Source organism: Salvelinus alpinus, chromosome 9 (assembly GCF_045679555.1).
Source record: "Salvelinus alpinus chromosome 9, SLU_Salpinus.1, whole genome shotgun sequence".
NCBI lineage: Eukaryota > Metazoa > Chordata > Actinopteri > Salmoniformes > Salmonidae > Salvelinus > Salvelinus alpinus.
Window position 1 is genome coordinate 6227827 of NC_092094.1, and position 21247 is coordinate 6249073.

Sequence of the window (21247 nt, forward strand, 5' to 3'; positions counted from 1 at the left end):
TTTTAGACTGGATCGTCCATAGGGGCCTAAGTAATGAGATGCAACAGATAAGAGTTTGACAAGTAACAACTCACCAGAACTGTGTTTTCCCAGATCTCTCAGTGACTTACAACACACACACACACACACACACACACACACACACACACACACACACACACACACACACACACACACACACACACACACACACACACACACACACACACACACACACACACACACCCAAACTGGACCTGTTTCCCAGACCTCTCAGACTGGGTCCTCTCTCTTCTCTGGTCATGTATCACGTTTACAGGTCTCCCTTCCAAAAAGAGGTTACTCATATCAAGGACTTCCGTGGCCAAAATAAAGAATAAATGATCTATTTCACTAAGAGAGGGAGATTCTGGAATGACTGGCGCTGCTTCACATCCAAGGCCACTGACTGTTGAGTGGAGCCTGCTGTTTGGGCTGTCTTTTAGCTGGGCTGGCGTTCCCCAACTGCTGATCTGGGATCAGTTCCACTCTGTTCATAGATTCTTCATCAGCATGATCTAAAACTGATCCTTGATCAGCCCTCGTACTCTGAGACGCTTTGTAAATATGGCTGGATGTTCCAACCAAAGGTCAGTGTCGAGCTTATCGTTGGCCAGGAAAGGGACATAACACAGAGCCTGTCCTCTTTATCATCCTAGAACGGCAGTTCAGACCCACTGTTATTTATTATCCAGCTGTTCCAGATTACATCCTGTATGCTTCCCCTGCTTCCTGGGACCAACCTTGAAGATAGCCCTTCCTCCTCCTCCTCCTCCTCCTCCTCCTCCTCCTCCTCCTCCTCCTCCTCCTCCTCCTCCTCCTCCTCCATGGGACGGGCTCCTATTCCGTCTACTCTCCTCTTCCTATCCATATCCTCTTTCTCCTCCTCTACAGAGCTGCATCACACTGTAACTAACTAGTAGCAGCAGGCCCACTGTAACTAACTAGCAGCAGCAGGCTCCTCTGTACCTAACTAGTAGCAGCAGGCTCCTCTGTAACTAACTAGCAGCAGCAGGCCCACCGTAACTAACTAGCAGCAGCAGGCCCACCGTAACTAACTAGCAGCAGCAGGCCCTCTGTAACTAACTAGCAGCAGCAGGCCCACCGTAACTAACTAGCAGCAGCAGGCCCACTGTAACTAACTAGTAGCAGCAGGCCCACTGTAACTAACTAGCAGCAGCAGGCTCCTCTGTAACTAACTAGCAGCAGGCCCACTGTAACTAACTAGCAGCAGCAGGCCCACTGTAACTAACTAGCAGCAGCAGGCCCACTGTAACTAACTAGCAGCAGCAGGCCCACTGTAACTAACTAGCAGCAGCAGGCCCACTGTAACTAACTAGCAGCAGCAGGCCCACTGTAACTAACTAGCAGCAGCAGGCCCACTGTAACTAACTAGCAGCAGCAGGCCCACTGTAACTGACTAGCAGCAGCAGGCCCACTGTAACTAACTAGCAGCAGCAGGCCCACTATAACTAACTAGCAGCAGGCTCCACTAACTAACTAGCAGCAGCAGGCCCACTGTAACTAACTAGCAGCAGCAGGCTCCTCTGTAACTAACTAGCAGCAGCAGACACACCGTAACTAACTAGCAGCAGCAGGCCCACCGTAACTAACTAGCAGCAGCAGGCCCTCTGTAACTAACTAGCAGCAGCAGGCCCACCGTAACTAACTAGCAGCAGCAGGCCCACTGTAACTAACTAGTAGCAGCAGGCCCACTGTAACTAACTAGCAGCAGCAGACTCCTCTGTAACTAACTAGCAGCAGGCCCACTGTAACTAACTAGCAGCAGGCCCACTGTAACTAACTAGCAGCAGCAGGCCCACTGTAACTAACTAGCAGCAGCAGGCCCACTGTAACTAACTAGCAGCAGCAGGCCCACTGTAACTAACTAGCAGCAGCAGGCCCACTGTAACTAACTAGCAGCAGCAGGCCCACTGTAACTAACTAGCAGGAGCAGGCTCCACTGTAACTAACTAGCAGCAGCAGCAGGCCCACTATAACTAACTAGCAGCAGCAGGCTCCTCTGTAACTAACTAGCAGCAGCAGGCCCACTGTAACTAACTAGCAGCAGCAGGCCCACTGTAACTAACTAGCAGCAGCAGGCTCCTCTGTAACTAACTAGCAGCAGCAGGCTCCACTGTAACTAACTAGCAGCAGCAGGCTCCTCTGTAACTAACTAGCAGCAGCAGGCCCACTGTAACTAACTAGCAGCAGCAGGCTCTTCTGTAACTAACTAGCAGCAGCAGGCCCACTGTAACTAACTAGCAGCAGCAGGCTCCTCTGTAACTAACTAGCCGCAGCAGGCCCACTGTAACTAACTAGCAGCAGCAGGCTCCTCTGTAACTAACTAGCAGCAGGCTCCTCTGTAACTAACTAGCAGCAGCAGGCCCACTGTAACTAACTAGCAGCAGCAGGCCCACTGTAACTAACTAGTAGCAGCAGGCCCACTGTAACTAACTAGCAGCAGCAGGCCCACTGTAACTAACTAGCAGCAGCAGGCCCACTGTAACTAACTAGCAGCAGCAGGCCCACTGTAACTAACTAGTAGCAGCAGGCTCCTCTGTAACTAACTAGCAGCAGCAGGCCCACTGTAACTAACTAGCAGCAGCAGGCTCCTCTGTAACTAACTAGCAGCAGCAGGCTCCTCTGTAACTAACTAGCAGCAGCAGGCTCCTCTGTAACTAACTAGCAGCAGCAGGCTCCACTAACTAACTAGCAGCAGCAGGCTCCACTGTAACTAACTAGCAGCAGCAGGCTCCTCTGTAACTAACTAGCAGCAGCAGGCTCCTCTGTAACTAACTAGCAGCAGCAGGCTCCTCTGTAACTAACTAGCAGCAGCAGGCTCCTCTGTAACTAACTAGCAGCAGCAGGCTCCACTGTAACTAACTAGCAGCAGCAGGCTCCTCTGTAACTAACTAGCAGCAGCAGGCTCCTCTGTAACTAACTAGCAGCAGCAGGCTCCTCTGTAACTAACTAGTAGCAGCAGGCTCCTCTGTAACTAACTAGCAGCAGCAGGCTCCTCTGTAACTAACTAGCAGCATCAGGCTCCTCTGTAACTAACTAGCAGCAGCAGGCTCCTCTGTAACTAACTAGCAGCAGCAGGCTCCTCTGTAACTAACTAGCAGCAGCAGGCTCCTCTGTAACTAACTAGCAGCAGCAGGCTCCTCTGTAACTAACTAGCAGCAGCAGGCTCCTCTGTAACTAACTAGCAGCAGCAGGCTCCTCTGTAACTAACTAGCAGCAGCAGGCTCCTCTGTAACTAACTAGCAGCAGCAGGCTCCTCTGTAACTAACTAGCATCAGCAGGCTCACTGTAACTAACTAGTAGCAGCAGGCTCCTCTGTAACTAACTAGCAGCAACAGCCCACTGTAACTAACTAGCAGCAGCAGGCTCCACTAACTAACTAGCAGCAGCAGGCCCACTGTAACTAACTAGCAGCAGCAGGCCCACTGTAACTAACTAGCAGCAACAGCAGGCCCACTGTAACTAACTAGCAGCAGCAGGCCCACTGTAACTAACTAGCAGCAACAGCAGGCCCACTGTAACTAACTAGCAGCAACAGCAGGCCCACTGTAACTAACTAGCAGCAACAGCAGGCCCACTGTAACTAACTAGCAGCAGCAGGCCCACTGTAACCAACTAGCAGCAGCAGGCCCACTGTAACTAACTAGCAGCAGCAGGCTCTTCTGTAACTAACTAGCAGCAGCAGGCTCCTCTGTAACTAACTAGCAGCAGCAGGCCCACTGTAACTAACTAGCAGCAGCAGGCCCACTGTAACTAACTAGCAGCAGCAGGCTCCACTAACTAACTAGCAGCAGCAGGCCCACTGTAACTAACTAGCAGCAGCAGGCTCCTCTGTAACTAACTAGCAGCAGCAGGCTCCTCTGTAACTAACTAGCAGCAGCAGGCTCCTCTGTAACTAACTAGCAGCAGCAGGCTCCTCTGTAACTAACTAGCAGCAGCAGGCTCCTCTGTAACTAACTAGTAGCAGCAGGCTCCTCTGTAACTAACTAGCAGCAGCAGGCTCCTCTGTAACTAACTAGCAGCAGCAGGCTCCTCTGTAACTAACTAGCAGCAGCAGGCTCTTCTGTAACTAACTAGCAGCAGCAGGCTCCTCTGTAACTAACTAGCAGCAGCAGGCTCCTCTGTAACTAACTAGCAGCAGCAGGCTCCTCTGTAACTAACTAGCAGCAGCAGGCTCCTCTGTAACCAACTAGCAGCAGCAGGCTCCTCTGTAACTAACTAGCAGCAGCAGGCCCACTGTAACTAACTAGCAGCAGCAGGCTCCTCTGTAACTAACTAGCAGCAGCAGGCTCCTCTGTAACTAACTAGCAGCAGCAGGCTCCTCTGTAGCTAACTAGCAGCAGCAGGCTCCACTAACTAACTAGCAGCAGCAGGCCCACTGTAACTAACTAGCAGCAGCAGGCTCCTCTGTAACTAACTAGCAGCAGCAGGCTCCTCTGTAACTAACTAGTAGCAGCAGGCTCCTCTGTAACTAACTAGCAGCAGCAGGCTCCTCTGTAACTAACTAGCAGCAGCAGGCCCACTGTAACTAACTAGCAGCAGCAGGCTCCTCTGTAACTAACTAGCAGCAGCAGGCTCCTCTGTAACTAACTAGCAGCAGCAGGCTCCTCTGTAACTAACTAGCAGCAGCAGGCTCCACTAACTAACTAGCAGCAGCAGGCCCACTGTAACTAACTAGTAGCAGCAGGCTCCTCTGTAACTAACTAGCAGCAGCAGGCTCCACTAACTAACTAGCAGCAGCAGGCCCACTGTAACTAACTAGTAGCAGCAGGCTCCTCTGTAACTAACTAGCAGCAGCAGGCTCTTCTGTAACTAACGAGCAGCAGCAGGCTCCTCTGTAACTAACTAGCAGCAGCAGGCCCACTGTAACTAACTAGTAGCAGCAGGCCCCTCTGTAACTAACTAGCAGCAGCAGGCTCCACTAACTAACTAGCAGCAGCAGGCCCACTGTAACTAACTAGCAGCAGCAGGCTCTTCTGTAACTAACTAGCAGCAGCAGGCTCCTCTGTAACTAACTAGCAGCAGCAGGCTCTTCTGTAACTAACTAGCAGCAGCAGGCCCTCTGTAACTAACTAGTAGCAGCAGGCTCCTCTGTAGCTAACTAGCAGCAGCAGGCCCTCTGTAACTAACTAGTAGTAGCAGGCTCCTCTGTAACTAACTAGCAGCAGCAGGCCCTCTGTAACTAACTAGTAGCAGCAGGCTCTTCTGTAACTAACGAGCAGCAGCAGGCTCCTCTGTAACTAACTAGCAGCAGCAGGCTCCTCTGTAACTAACTAGCAGCAGCAGGCCCTCTGTAACTAACTAGCAGCAGCAGGCCCACTGTAACTAACTAGTAGCAGCAGGCTCCTCTGTAACTAACTAGCAGCAGCAGGCTCCACTAACTAACTAGCAGCAGCAGGCCCACTGTAACTAACTAGCAGCAGCAGGCTCTTCTGTAACTAACTAGCAGCAGCAGGCTTCTCTGTAACTAACTAGCAGCAGCAGGCTCCTCTGTAACTAACTAGCAGCAGCAGGCTCCACTAACTAACTAGCAGCAGCAGGCTCCTCTGTAACTAACTAGCAGCAGCAGGCTCCTCTGTAACTAACTAGCAGCAGCAGGCCCTCTGTAACTAACTAGCAGCAGCAGGGCCACTGTAACTAACTAGTAGCAGCAGGCTCCTCTGTAACTAACTAGCAGCAGCAGGCTCCACTAACTAACTAGCAGCAGCAGGCTCACTGTAACTAACTAGTAGCAGCAGGCTCCTCTGTAACTAACTAGCAGCAGCAGGCTCCTCTGTAACTAACTAGCAGCAGCAGGCTCCTCTGTAACTAACTAGCAGCAGCAGGCTCCTCTGTAACTAACTAGCAGCAGCAGGCTCCTCTGTAACTAACTAGCAGCAGCAGGCTCCACTAACTAACTAGCAGCAGCAGGCCCACTGTAACTAACTAGTAGCAGCAGGCTCCTCTGTAACTAACTAGCAGCAGCAGGCTCCACTAACTAACTAGCAGCAGCAGGCCCACTGTAACTAACTAGCAGCAGCAGGCTCTTCTGTAACTAACTAGCAGCAGCAGGCTCCTCTGTAACTAACTAGTAGCAGCAGGCTCCACTAACTAACTAGCAGCAGCAGGCTCCTCTGTAACTAACTAGCAGCAGCAGGCTCCTCTGTAACTAACTAGCAGCAGCAGGCTCTTCTGTAACTAACTAGCAGCAGCAGGCTCCTCTGTAACTAACTAGCAGCAGCAGGCTCTTCTGTAACTAACTAGCAGCAGCAGGCCCTCTGTAACTAACTAGCAGCAGCAGGCTCTTCTGTAACTAACTAGCAGCAGCAGGCCCTCTGTAACTAACTAGTAGCAGCAGGCTCCTCTGTAGCTAACTAGCAGCAGCAGGCCCTCTGTAACTAACTAGTAGTAGCAGGCTCCTCTGTAACTAACTAGCAGCAGCAGGCCCTCTGTAACTAACTAGTAACAGCAGGCTCTTCTGTAACTAACGAGCAGCAGCAGGCTCCTCTGTAACTAACTAGCAGCAGCAGGCCCACTGTAACTAACTAGCAGCAGCAGGCCCACTGTAACTAACTAGTAGCAGCAGGCTCCTCTGTAACTAACTAGCAGCAGCAGGCTCCACTAACTAACTAGCAGCAGCAGGCCCACTGTAACTAACTAGCAGCAGCAGGCTCTTCTGTAACTAACTAGCAGCAGCAGGCCCTCTGTAACTAACTAGCAGCAGCAGGCTTCTCTGTAACTAACTAGCAGCAGCAGGCTCCTCTGTAACTAACTAGCAGCAGCAGGCTCCACTAACTAACTAGCAGCAGCAGGCTCCTCTGTAACTAACTAGCAGCAGCAGGCTCCGTCTGTAACTAACTAGCAGCAGCAGGCCCTCTGTAACTAACTAGCAGCAGCAGGCCCACTGTAACTAACTAGTAGCAGCAGGCTCCTCTGTAACTAACTAGCAGCAGCAGGCTCCACTAACTAACTAGCAGCAGCAGGCTCACTGTAACTAACTAGTAGCAGCAGGCTCCTCTGTAACTAACTAGCAGCAGCAGGCTCCTCTGTAACTAACTAGCAGCAGCAGGCTCCTCTGTAACTAACTAGCAGCAGCAGGCTCTCCTGTAACTAACTAGCAGCAGCAGGCTCCACTAACTAACTAGCAGCAGCAGGCTCCTCTGTTTATTATACCTTCTTTTCAACACAAAGCCTTAATTTGTCAGGGCGTGGACTCTACAAGGTGTCGAAAGTGTTCCACAGGGATGCTGGCCCATGTTGACTCCACAGGGATGCTGGCCCATGTTGACTCCACAGGGATGCTGGCCCATGTTGACTCCACAGGGATGCTGGCCCATGTTGACTCCACAGGGATGCTGGTCCACGTTGACTCCACAGGGATGCTGGCCCATGTTGACTACACAGGGATGCTGGCCCATGTTGACTACACAGGGATGCTGGTCCATGTTGACTACACATGGATGCTGGCCCATGTTGACTACACAGGGATGCTGGCCCATGTTGACTACACAGGGATGCTGGCCCATGTGGACTCCAATGCTTCCCACAGTTGTGTCAAGTTGGCTGGATGTTCTTTTGGGTGGACCATTCTTGATACACACTGTTGAAACTGTTGAGCGTGAAAAACCCAGCAGCGTTGCAGTTCTTGACACAAACCGGTGCACCTGGCACCTACTACCATACTACAATTGAAGTCGGAAGTTTACATACACCTTAGCCAAGTACATTTAAACTCAGTTTTTCACAATTCCTGACATTTAATCCTAGTAAACATTCCCTGTCTTAGGTCAGTTAGGATCACCACTTTATTTTAAGAATGTGAATTGTCAGAATAATAGTACAGAGAATGATTTATTTCAGCTTGTATTTCTTTCATCACAGTCCAAGTGGGTCAGAAGTTTACATACACTCAATTAGTATTTGGTAGCATTGCCTTGAAATTGTTTAACTTGGGTCAAACATTTTGGGTAGCTTTCCACAAGCTTCCCACAATAAGTTGGGTGAATTTTGGCCCATTCCTCCTGACAGAGCTGGTGTAACTGAGTCAGGTTTGTAGGCTTCCTTGCTCGCACGCGCTTTTTCAGTTCTGCCCACAAATTGTCTATAGGATTGAGGTCAGGGCTTTGTGATGGCCACTCCAATACCTTGACTTTATTGTCCTTAAGCCATTTTACCACCACTTTGGAAGTATGCTTGGGGTCATTGTCCATTTGGAAGACCCATTTGCGACCACACTTTAACTTCCTGACTGATGTCTTGAGATGTTGCTTCAATTCATCAATTCATGAAGCCATCTATTTTGTGAAGTGCACCAGTCCCTCCTGCAGCAAAGCACCCCCAAACATAACAATGGTCATTATGGCCAAACAGTTCTATTTTTGTTTCATCAGACCAGAGGATATTTCTCCAAAAAGTATGATCTTTGACCCCATGTGCAGTTGCAAACCGTAGTCTGGCTTTTATATGGCGGTTTTGGAGCAGTGGCTTCTTCCTTGCTGAGAAGCCTTTCAGGTTATGTCGATATAGGACTCGTTTTACTGTGGATATAGATACTTTTGTACCTGTTTCCTCCAGCATCTTCACAAGGTCCTTTGCTGTTGTTCTGGGATTGATTTGCACTTTTCGCACCAAAGTAGGTTCATCTCTAGGAGACAGAACGCGTCTCCATCCTGAGCGGTATGACGGCTGCGTGGTCCCATGGTGTTTATACTTGCGTACTATTGTTTGTACAGATGAACATTCAGGCATTTGGAAACTGCTCCCAAGGATGAACCAGACTTGTGGAGGTCTACAAAATGTTTTTCTGGGGTCTTGGCTGATTTATTTTGATTTTCCCATGATGTCAAGCAAAGAGGCACTGAGTTTGAAGGTAGGCCTTGAAATACATCCACAGATACACCTCTAATTAACTCAAAATATGTCAATTAGCCTATCAGAAGCTTCTAAAGCCATGACATCATTTTCTGGAATTTTCCCAGCGTTTTAAAGGAACAGTCAACTTGGTGTATGTAAAGTTCTGACCCACTGGAATTGTGACACAGTGAATTATAAGTGAAATAATCTGTCTGTAAACAATTGTTGGAAAAATTACTTGTCATGCACAAAGTAGATGTCCTAACCGACTTGACAAAACTATAGTTTGTTGACAATAAATTTGTGGAGTGGTTGAAAAACCGAGTTTTAATGACTCCAACCTAAGTGTACGTAAACGTCTGACTTCAACTGTACATATGTTTTTATATACCTTAAGAGAACCTACATTTCCAAATCAATTATGTATGTCAGCTTAGCACCTCCCTCGTCCCCCAATGTCTTAGACTATAAAGAATTAAACACTAGCCTCTCAATCCCCCCCTTCCCCAAAACACGTATAAATATTGAACTTAAATTGTGCCTTCCTGTATTATACTTATGCTACACATTTTACTATTTTCTAATGAGCCATTTACTTAATGTTTTGTAATCTTATCTTCCTATTATTTATTATTGTTGCTTTGTCCCGAAGGAACCTGCAAGTGAGCATTTCATTGGACGGTGTATAACATATGTACCCGGTACGTACGACTAATAAAACGTTGAAACTCTGCCCCCAGACCCCTCTCAGAAGTTATTGGCCTAATGACTGAAGCCACACAGGATCGCTGTGTGTTTACAGTTTCCATTTTCTATAGGTTATACTAATAGAGCGCTGTGCAGCTGTTCCACCATGTTAGGGGTCTTGGGAATGTTTCCATTGCCTCCCCACCTCCCCCCCCACCTCCCATTCTTTATCTGAAGGATCAACTTCCCTTTCTGAAAGTTCTTTATTCCAAAAGTATTTTCCCGTTTGATTGGATGGAGACGTTAGAGAGAGACAGGAGCGTTAGGAGGAGAGATGGTGTGCTGTAAAGGGCGGCGTTGGGTTGGATTCTAACCCAATCCAACATCAGCATGTAGGCAGCTACTTTAACCACTAGACCACCTCGTCTCAGCCTCACATGGAATGTTCTCTCTCTAATATCAGAGCCACGCTGTTAGTAGTTCACCGTAGTGACGGGAAACACAGAGTTCATCATCGTGGAGCGGCTCGTCAAAGCACAGCTTGGTGTGTATATTTTAACAGAAGACCTTGGCCTTGTTTAGGGAGCTCTATTACAGATGATTAATGCCAAAACACAGTGTGAAGATACGCTGTGATAAGAAGTGTAGGTCGTAGAAAGCTTTTTTCAGTTCACACTAAGTTGGAAACGGGACGTATTAGATCCATACTACAGGTTGGATTTGGATTCAATGTCAAATTGCTGCATTATCAGTTTAGCTTATCAGGGGTTTTTATTTTCTTCAGTTTACACTTAGTCTACACAGTTTACACTTAGCCTAAACAACAACTTAGTGAGGTAAACACGTGATATATTATATCCATCGTACAGGTTGAATTTTAGTTGGATGTCAAATCGGTGTTGTTTAATTTGAAGCTTTCATTTTGTTTCTCTGTATACAGACTATAAATACATGGAAATTTAGAAATGTTTATGCAGCTAACCCTGCCATGCCGAAAAACTCCCCCTGAGGGTGTGAACTGCTGTCTTAAAGGGCACTAGAACTCACTGAAACCTGGTTGTTTCCACGGAAACGTCTATTTAAAGAGACAGTTTAGACCTATAGTGAATAGGGTGCCGTTTGGGACCGAAGCTCTGAACTGTCTCTTTAAATGGATGTTTCCGTGGAAACCACCAGAAGAACTTTTTCTGGAAGTTCCAATGGAAGGAGACTTGCCACGGTACAAGACAGACCAGAACACAGGCTGACTAAATAACCACTGGAGATTCCACACAGATGAGTCTGCATCTGCTTCTGAAAGCACTGCAACACAGATGTGCATTCTGAGAATAGTTAACTAATCTAAAGGCTTTGAAAAAACGTCCTGCTTTTAGAATGTAACGAGATGTGAAAAGGAAGTCTGCGTCCTTGCATGTTTCAGTGTTTTGTTTGCTACGTTTTCTGTCACCAACAACCTTTGACAAAGAAGTATTGGGCTGATCTCTGTCGGTTTTCACTGCAGCCCTTTACTTCACATGCTTTGAGTCCTACAGTACAGTTCACAAGTGTTCAGAACAAGTGTTCCTCTCTCTCCGCCGCGGGTCTGGGTTTTGTGGTGAGAGGCTGCTGTCGGCTGATGCCTAATGCTGTAAGACATGTGTAGCTTACATCTATGTTCTCTGTGTGACATCTCTTTCACACGAACCCTGTTACTAGCCCTTCTATAACTAGCCCTTCTGTAACTAGCTCTTCTATAACTACATCTTCTGTAACTACATCTTCTGTAACTAGCTCTTCTATAACTAGCCCTTCTATAACTGGCCCTTCTATAACTACCTCTTCTGTTGCTAGCCGTTCTCTAACTAGCTCTTCTATAAGTAGCCCTTCTGTAACTAGCTCTTCTGTAACTAGCTCTTCTGTAACTAGCTCTTCTATAACTAGCCCTTCTATAACTGGCCCTTCTATAACTACCTCTTCTGTTGCTAGCCGTTCTCTAACTAGCTCTTCTATAAGTAGCCCTTCTGTAACTAGCTCTTCTGTAACTAGCCCTTCTGTTACTAGCTCTTCTGTAACTAGCCCTTCTGTTACTAGCCCTTTTATAACTAGCCCTTCTGTTACTAGCTCTTCTGTAACTAGCCCTTCTGTTACTAGCCCTTCTGTAACTAGCCCTTCTGTAACTAGCCCTTCTCTAACTAGCTCTTCTATAACTAGCCCTTCTGTTACTAGGCCCTTCTATAACCACCTCTTCTGTTACTAGCCCTTCTGTAACTAGCTCTTCTATAACTAGCCCTTCTGTTACTAGCTCTTCTCTAACTACCTCTTCTATAACTAGTCCTTCTGTAACTAGGCCCTTCTATAACCACCTCTTCTGTAACTAGCCCTTCTGTAACTAGCCCTTCTGTAACTAGCTCTTCTATAACTCGCTCTTCTGTAACTAGCCCTTCTGTTACTAGCTCTTCTGTAACTAGCCCTTCTATAACTGGCCCTTCTATAACTACCTCATCTGTTACTAGCCCTTCTGTAACCCGCTGTTCTGTAACTAGCCCTTCTGTTACTAGCCCTTCTGTTACTAGCCCTTCTGTAACTAGCCGTTCTCTAACTGTCTCTTCTATAACTAGCCCTTCTGTAACTAGCCCTTCTGTAACTAGCCCTTCTGTAACTAGCCCTTCTGTAACTAGCCCTTCTGTAACTAGCTCTTCTGTAACTCGCTGTTCTGTAACTCGCTGTTCTGTAACTAGCCCTTCTGTAACTAGCCCTTCTGTAACTAGCCCTTCTGTAACTAGCCCTTCTGTAACTAGCTCTTCTATAACTAGCCCTTCTGTAACTAGCCCTTCTCTAACTAGCTCTTCTATAACTAGCCCTTCTGTGACTAGCTTTTCTGCTACTAGCCCTTCTGTAACTAGCCCTTCTGTAACTAGCCCTTCTGTAACTAGCTCTTCTGTAACTCGCTGTTCTGTAACTCGCTGTTCTGTAACTAGCCCTTCTGTAACTAGCCCTTCTGTAACTAGCCCTTCTGTAACTAGCCCTTCTGTAACTAGCTCTTCTATAACTAGCCCTTCTGTAACTAGCCCTTCTCTAACTAGCTCTTCTATAACTAGCCCTTCTGTAACTAGCCCTTCTGCTACTAGCCCTTCTGTAACTAGCCTTTCTGTAACTAGCCCTTCTGCTACTAGCCCTTCTGTAACTAGCCTTTCTGTAACTAGCCTTTCTGTAACTAGCCCTTCATGTGTACACACACTAGAGGTCGACTGATTATGATTTGTCAACGCCGATACTGATTATTGGAGGACCAAAAAAAGCCGATACTGATTAATCAGACGATTTTTATGTATATATTTGTAATAATGACAATTACAACAATACTGAATGAACACTTTTATTTTAACTTAATATAATACATCAATAAAATCAATTTAGTCTCAAATAAATAATGAAACATGTTCAATTTGGTTTAAACAATGCAAAAACACAGTGTTGGAGAAGAAAGTAAAAGTGCAATATGTGCCATGTAAGAAAGCTAACGTTTAAGTTCCTTGCTCAGAACATGAGAACATATTAACATGAGTCTTCAATATTCCCAGTTAAGAAGTTTTAGGTTGTAGTTATTATAGGAATTATAGGACTATTTTTCTCTATACAATTTGTATTTCATATACCTTTGACTATTGGTTGTTCTTATAGGCACTTTAGTATTGCCAGCCTAATCTCGGGAGTTGATAGGCTTGAAGTCATAAACAGCGCTGTGCTTCAAGCATTGCGAAGAGCTGCTGGAAAAACGCAGGAAAGTGCTGTTTGAATGAATGCTTACGAGCCTGCTGCTGCCTCCCGCCGCTCAAATCAAATGTATTTATAAAGCCCTTCTTACATCAGCTGATGTCTCAAAGTGCTGTACAGAAACCCAGCCTAAAACCCACAACAGCAAGCAATGCAGGTGTAGAAGCATGGTGGCTAGGAAAATTTCCCTAGAAAGGCCAAAACCTAGGAAGAAACCTAGAGAGGAACCAGGCTATGAGGGGTGGCCAGTCCTCTTCTGGCTGTGCCGGGTGGAGATTATCACAGAACATGGCCAAGATGTTCAAATGTTCATAAATGACCAGCATGGTCAAATAATAATAAACTGGAGCAGCAGCACGGCCAGGTGGACTGGGGACGTATTTTATCGAACGGCTGGCAACCCCAAGTCTAAATATTGCTGTTACATTGCACAACCTTCAATGTTATGTCATAATTATGTAAAATTCTGGCAAATTAATTACGGTCTTTGTTAAGAAGAAATGGTCTTCACACAGTTCGCAACGAGCCAGGCGGCCCAAACTGCTGCATATACCCTGACGCGAATGCGCTTTTGTTAAATCATCACCCGTTTGGCAAAGTAGGTTGTGATTCGATGATAAATTAACAGGCACCACATTGATTATATGCAACACAGGACAAGCTAGTTAAACTAGTAATATCATCAACCATGTGTAGTTAACTAGTGATTATGTGAAGATTGATTGTTTTTTTTATAAGATAAGTTTAATGTTAGCTAGCAACTTACCTTGGCTCCTTGCTGCACTCGTGTAACAGGTGGTCAGCCTGCCACGCAGTCTCCTCGTGCAGTGCAATGTAATCAGCTATAATCGGCGTCCAAAAATGGAGATTACCGATTGTTATGAAAACTTGAAATCGGCCCTAATTAATCGGCCATGCCGATTAATCGGTCGACCTCTATACCAGGTCATCTAGGTTATATGTGTGTGTGTATATATACCTATATAGAACCAGGCAAAGAGTGGCTACTTTGAAGAATCTCAAATATAAAATATATTTTGATTTTGTTGAACACTTTTTTTGGTTACTACATGATTCCATGTGTGTTATTTCATAGTTTTGATGTCTTCACTATTATTCTACAATGTAAAACATAGTAAAAAATAAAGAAAAACCCTTGAATGATTAGGTGTGTCCAAACTTTTGACTGGTACAATACATACGCCCAGTTTAATTTAGTTTTATTACATTGCCATACTGTATGGTTTCACTGCGATTGTTCAGCGTCCCTTATTGTAATCTATACGAGCATTGTTTATGAGATGCCAAGAATATTGTAGTTGAATGTCTTTAGGATGTTAAATACATCGTTGTGCACTGTGAACCAATGCTTTGAAGTGGTTATGTTTTATCTGTGGAGCAATGTGTCTGGCTGATTTGACACCAATACGATTCTATTATTATACGTATTATTCATGAGTCAAGGTTAGGTAAGGTAAGGGTTATTATATCATAGCAGGCCTCTCTGGTTCTCTTGACCTCAGACCCTTGAGTGTTGGAACCGTGTCCCAGCCCCAGAGCTCTGAGCCAGGCTACATTCCAGACAGAGACGGCGCATCTCTGGTTCTCTTGACCTCAGACCCAGAGTGAGTTGGAACCGTGTCCCAGCCCCAGAGCTCTGTGCCAGGCTACATTCCAGACAGAGACGGCGCATCTCTGGAGCTTACCCTCAGCCAAGGGAATCTCTCCATCTCACCCCCGTCTCCTCTCCATTCCTCTGCTCCAGCCTTGCTCTCTCTGGTCTCTAGTGGGCTGTTATAACTCTGGTAGAGAACATTGCTTGAATTTTCTTTTTGAATCGGCTTGCTCCGTGGCGGATCCCCATTGCTTGCCTTGACATGTTACTACTACTACTACTAAATGAACAGGTTACATGCTACCTGACCTGTCACATGTGCATATTTCACTGCATACGGTTGACCAGATCATTTAAATGTGTGAGCTAGAATGAGTCACTCTTTAAAAAAATCGGGAAAACCATTCTGTATAGTTTTTAGGATGATAGTGTAGCCTGGTTTCAGTGAGTGATGTTGTAAGGGCAGAATGTTAACCTGTTCATGGACATGTTCTCTACAGAGGAGTCCTCCACCACTCTGCAAGTGGCGTCCTATATTCTGATCGCTGTGGGTTCTCTCTCCATGGTTATGGGCTTCCTGGGCTGTATAGGAGCCATCTACGAGATACGCTGCCTGCTGGGCCTGGTGAGTAAAACACACATCCACACTGCTGAAACACTCAAACCTAAAGCCCCCCCCCCCACCACCCCCCCCCCCCCCTGCTGTCAAAGGGACTTGTTCCTGCACCACAACGCTGTGAAGGTTGAGCAGGATGTAGAGTCTGTTTTGATGTTATGTCACGATGCTCTACGCTGCTGCAGAAAGCTCTGATTTGTAGCTCGGATCTCCACATTCGACTGGTGTTGAAAAGGACCGGCGACGTTCTTCCTCACCGTTAGAACTAGACTACCGGCTCATGCTGCTGTCTGGTCCAATGAGGTTGGATTCTATAATACCATCTTCCTGTTTGACTACGCATGTCGTCAACAGCAGGAGTATGTGTGGATTATTAATGTGAGGAGGTTACAGAGAGAGGGGTGAGGAGGTTACAGAGAGAGAGGTGAGGAGGTTACAGAGAGAGAGGGGTGAGGAGGTTACAGAGAGAGAGGGGTGAGGAGGTTACAGAGAGAGAGGGGTGAGGAGGTTACAGAGAGAGGGGTGAGGAGGTTACAGAGAGAGAGGGGTGAGGAGGTTACAGAGAGAGAGGTGAGGAGGTTACAGAGAGAGAGGGGTGAGGAGGTTACAGAGAGATGGGTGAGGAGGTTACAGAGAGAGAGGGGTGAGGAGGTTACAGAGAGAGAGGGGTGAGGAGGTTACAGAGAGAGAGGGGTGAGGAGGTTACAGAGAGATGGGTGAGGAGGTTACAGAGAGAGAGGGGTGAGGAGGTTACAGAGAGAGAGGGGTGAGGAGGTTACAGAGAGAGGGGTGAGGAGGTTACAGAGAGAGAGGTGAGGAGGTTACAGAGAGAGAGGGGTGAGGAGGTTACAGAGAGAGAGGGGTGAGGAGGTTACAGAGAGAGAGGGGTGAGGAGGTTACAGAGAGAGGGGTGAGGAGAGTTACAGGAGAGAGAGGGGTGAGGAGGTTACAGAGAGAGAGGGGTGAGGAGGTTACAGAGAGAGGGGTGAGGAGGTTACAGAGAGAGGGGTGAGGAGGTTACAGAGAGAGGGGTGAGGAGGTTACAGAGAGAGAGGGGTGAGGAGGTTACAGAGAGAGGGGTGAGGAGGTTACAGAGAGATGGGTGAGGAGGTTACAGAGAGAGGGGTGAGGAGGTTACAGAGAGAGAGGGGTGAGGAGGTTACAGAGAGAGGGGTGAGGAGGTTACAGAGAGAAAGGGGTGAGGAGGTTACAGACAGAGAGGGGTGAGGAGGTTACAGAGAGAGAGGGGTGAGGAGGTTACAGAGAGAGGGGTGAGGAGGTTACAGAGAGATGGGTGAGGAGGTTACAGAGAGAGGGGTGAGGAGGTTACAGAGAGAGAGGGGTGAGGAGGTTACAGAGAGAGGGGTGAGGAGGTTACAGAGAGAGAGGGGTGAGGAGGTTACAGAGAGGGGGTGAGGAGGTTACAGAGAGAGGGGTGAGGAGGTTACAGAGAGAGGGGTGAGGAGGTTACAGAGAGAGAGGGGTGAGGAGGTTACAGAGAGAGAGGGGTGAGGAGGTTACAGAGAGAGGGGTGAGGAGGTTACAGAGAGGGGTGAGGAGGTTACAGAGAGAGGGGTGAGGAGGTTACAGAGAGAGGGGTGAGGAGGTTACAGAGAGAGAGGGGTGAGGAGGTTACAGAGAGAGAGGGGTGAGGAGGTTACAGAGAGAGGGGTGAGGAGGTTACAGAGAGAGGGGTGAGGAGGTTACAGAGAGAGGGGTGAGGAGGTTACAGAGAGAGAGGGGTGAGGAGGTTACAGACAGAGAGGGGTGAGGAGGTTACAGAGAGAGAGGGGTGAGGAGGTTACAGAGAGAGGGGTGAGGAGGTTACAGAGAGAGGGGGGTGAGGAGGTTACAGAGAGAGAGGGGTGAGGAGGTTACAGAGAGAGGGGTGAGGAGGTTACAGAGAGAGAGGGGTGAGGAGGTTACAGCGAGAGGGGTGAGGAGATACAGAGAGAGAGGGGTGAGGAGGTTACAGAGAGAGAGGGGTGAGGAGGTTACAGAGAGAGGGGTGAGGAGGTTACAGAGAGAGGGGTGAGGAGGTTACAGAGAGAGGGGTGAGGAGGTTACAGAGAGATGGGTGAGGAGGTTACAGAGAGAGGGGTGAGGAGGTTACAGAGAGAGAGGGGTGAGGAGGTTACAGAGAGAGAGGGGTGAGGAGGTTACAGAGAGAGAGGGGTGAGGAGGTTACAGAGAGAGGGGTGAGGAGGGTGCTGTGGAGGAACCCCCTGGAATAGCTGCTAGTCCTGCAGAGACATGCCCTAGTCCTGCTGAGACATGTCCTAGTCCTGCTGAGACATGTCCTAGTCCTGCTGAGACATGTCCTAGTCCTGCTGAGACATGCCCTAGTCCTGCTGAGACATGTCCTAGTCCTGCTGAGACATGTCCTAGTCCTGTTGAGACATGTCCTAGTCCTGTTGAGACATGTCCTAGTCCTGCTGAGACATGCCCTAGTCCTGCTGAGACATGTCCTAGTCCTGTTGAGACATGTCCTAGTCCTGCTGAGACATGTCCTAGTCCTGCTGAGACATGTCCTAGTCCTGCTGAGACATGTCCTAGTCCTGCTGAGACATGTCCTAGTCCTGCTGAGACATGTCCTAGTCCTGCTGAGACATGTCCTAGTCCTGCTGAGACATGTCCTAGTCCTGCTGAGACATTCCCTAGTCCTGCTGAGACATTCCCTAGTCCTGCTGAGACATGTCCTAGTCCTGCTGAGACATGTCCTAGTCCTGCTGAGACATGTCCTAGTCCTGCTGAGACATGTCCTAGTCCTGCTGAGACATGTCTTAGTCCTGCTGAGACATGTCCTAGTCCTGCTGAGACATGTCCTAGTCCTGCCCTAGTCCTGCTGAGACATGTCCTAGTCCTGCTGAGACATGTCCTAGTCCTGCTGAGACATGTCCTAGTCCTGCTGAGACATTCCCTAGTCCTGCTGAGACATGCCCTAGTCCTGCTGAGACATGTCCTAGTCCTGCTGAGACATGTCCTAGTCCTGCTGAGACATGTCCTAGTCCTGCAGAGACATGTCCTAGTCCTGCAGAGACATGTCCTAGTCCTGCTGAGACATGTCCTAGTCCTGCTGAGACATGTCCTAGTCCTGCTGAGACATGTCCTAGTCCTGCTGAGACATGTCCTAGTCCTGCTGAGACATGTCCTAGTCCTGCTGAGACATGTCCTAGTCCTGCTGAGACATGCCCTAGTCCTGCTGAGACATTCCCTAGTCCTGCTGAGACATGTCCTAGTCCTGCTGAGACATGTCCTAGTCCTGCAGAGACATGTCCTAGTCCTGCTGAGACATGTCCTAGTCCTGCTGAGACATGTCCTAGTCCTGCAGAGACATGTCCTAGTCCTGCTGAGACATGTCCTAGTCCTGCTGAGACATGTCCTAGTCCTGCTGAGACATGTCCTAGTCCTGCAGAGACATGTCCTAGTCCTGCTGAGACATGTCCTAGTCCTGCAGAGACATGTCCTAGTCCTGCAGAGACATGTCCTAGTCCTGCTGAGACATTCCCTAGTCCTGCTGAGACATGCCCTAGTCCTGCAGAGACATGTCCTAGTCCTGCTGAGACATGTCCTAGTCCTGCTGAGACATGTCCTAGTCCTGCTGAGACATGTCCTAGTCCTGCTGAGACATGTCCTAGTCCTGCTGAGACATGTCCTAGTCCTGCTGAGACATGTCCTAGTCCTGCTGAGACATTCCCTAGTCCTGCTGAGACATGTCCTAGTCCTGCTGAGACATGTCCTAGTCCTGCAGAGACATTCCCTAGTCCTGCTGAGACATGTCCTAGTCCTGCTGAGACATGTCCTAGTCCTGCTGAGACATGTCCTAGTCCTGCAGAGACATGTCCTAGTCCTGCTGAGACATGTCCTAGTCCTGCTGAGACATGTCCTAGTCCTGCTGAGACATGTCCTAGTCCTGCTGAGACATGTCCTAGTCCTGCTGAGACATGTCCTAGTCCTGCTGAGACATGTCCTAGTCCTGCTGAGACATGTCCTAGTCCTGCTGAGACATTCCCTAGTCCTGCTGAGACATTCCCTAGTCCTGCTGAGACATGTCCTAGTCCTGCTGAGACATGTCCTAGTCCTGCTGAGACATGTCCTAGTCCTGCTGAGACATTCCCTAGTCCTGCTGAGACATGTCCTAGTCCTGCTGAGACATGTCCTAGTCCTGCTGAGACATGTCCTAGTCCTGCTGAGACATGTCCTAGTCCTGCTGAGACATGTCCTAGTCCTGCTGAGACATGTCCTAGTCCTGCTGAGACATTCCCTAGTCCTGCTGAGACATGTCCTAGTCCTGCTGAGACATGTCCTAGTCCTGCTGAGACATGCCCTAGTCCTGCTGAGACATTCCCTAGTCCTGCTGAGACATGTCCTAGTCCTGCTGAGACATGCCCTAGTCCTGCAGAGACATGTCCTAGTCCTGCTGAGACATGTCCTAGTCCTGCTGAGACATGTCCTAGTCCTGCTGAGACATTCCCTAGTCCTGCAGAGACATGTCCTAGTCCTGCTGAGACATGTCCTAGTCCTGCTGAGACATGTCCTAGTCCTGCTGAGACATGTCCTAGTCCTGCTGAGACATGTCCTAGTCCTGCTGAGACATGTCCTAGTCCTGTGGAGACATGCCCTAGTCCTGCTGAGACATGTCCTAGTCCTGCTGAGACATGTCCTAGTCCTGCTGAGACATGTCCTAGTCCTGCTGAGACATGTCCTAGTCCTGCAGAGACATGTCCTAGTCCTGCAGAGACATGCCCTAGTCCTGCTGAGACATGTCCTAGTCCTGCAGAGACATGTCCTAGTCCTGCTGAGACATGTCCTAGTCCTGCTGAGACATGTCCTAGTCCTGCAGAGACATGTCCTAGTCCTGCTGAGACATTCCCTAGTCCTGCTGAGACATGTCCTAGTCCTGCTGAGACATGTCCTAGTCCTGCTGAGACATTCCCTAGTCCTGCTGAGACATGTCCTAGTCCTGCTGAGACATGTCCTAGTCCTGCAGAGACATGTCCTAGTCCTGCAGAGACATGCCCTAGTCCTGCTGAGACATTCCCTAGTCCTGCTGAGACATGTCCTAGTCCTGCTGAGACATGTCCTAGTCCTGCTGAGACATTCCCTAGTCCTGCTGAGACATGTCCTAGTCCTGCTGAGACATGTCCTAGTCCTGCTGAGACATGTCCTAGTCCTGCTGAGACATGTCCTAGTCCTGCTGAGACATGTCCTAGTCCTGCTGAGACATGTCCTAGTCCTGCTGAGACATGTCCTAGTCCTGCTGAGACATGTCCTAGTCCTGCTGAGACATGTCCTAGTCCTGCTGAGACATGTCCTAGTCCTGCTGAGACATGTCCTAGTCCTGCTGAGACATGTCCTAGTCCTGCTGAGACATGTCCTAGTCCTGCAGAGACATTCCCTAGTCCTGCTGAGACATGTCCTAGTCCTGCTGAGACATGTCCTAGTCCTGCTGAGACATGTCCTAGTCCTGCTGAGACATGTCCTAGTCCTGCTGAGACATGTCCTAGTCCTGCTGAGACATGTCCTAGTCCTGCTGAGACATTCCCTAGTCCTGCTGAGACATGTCCTAGTCCTGCTGAGACATGTCCTAGTCCTGCTGAGACATGTCCTAGTCCTGCTGAGACATGTCCTAGTCCTGCTGAGACATTCCCTAGTCCTGCTGAGACATTCCCTAGTCCTGCTGAGACATGTCCTAGTCCTGC

At 48.3% G+C, this 21247-nt stretch overlaps 1 protein-coding gene across 3 annotated transcripts in view; it reads left to right on the forward strand.

Moving 5' to 3' along the window:
* The window catches only part of LOC139584212 (CD82 antigen-like), an 82043-nt gene that overhangs the window by 47260 nt on the left and 13536 nt on the right, over positions 1 to 21247 (forward strand). For all 3 annotated transcript variants that reach the window (XR_011676737.1, XM_071415799.1, XM_071415797.1), the window contains exon 4: positions 15430 to 15554. Coding sequence is in view for 2 of the 3 variants with exons in the window: in XM_071415799.1 (XP_071271900.1) it covers positions 15430 to 15554 (125 nt within the window). In the remaining variant the exon portion in view is untranslated. The remainder of the gene's footprint in view (positions 1 to 15429; positions 15555 to 21247) is intronic.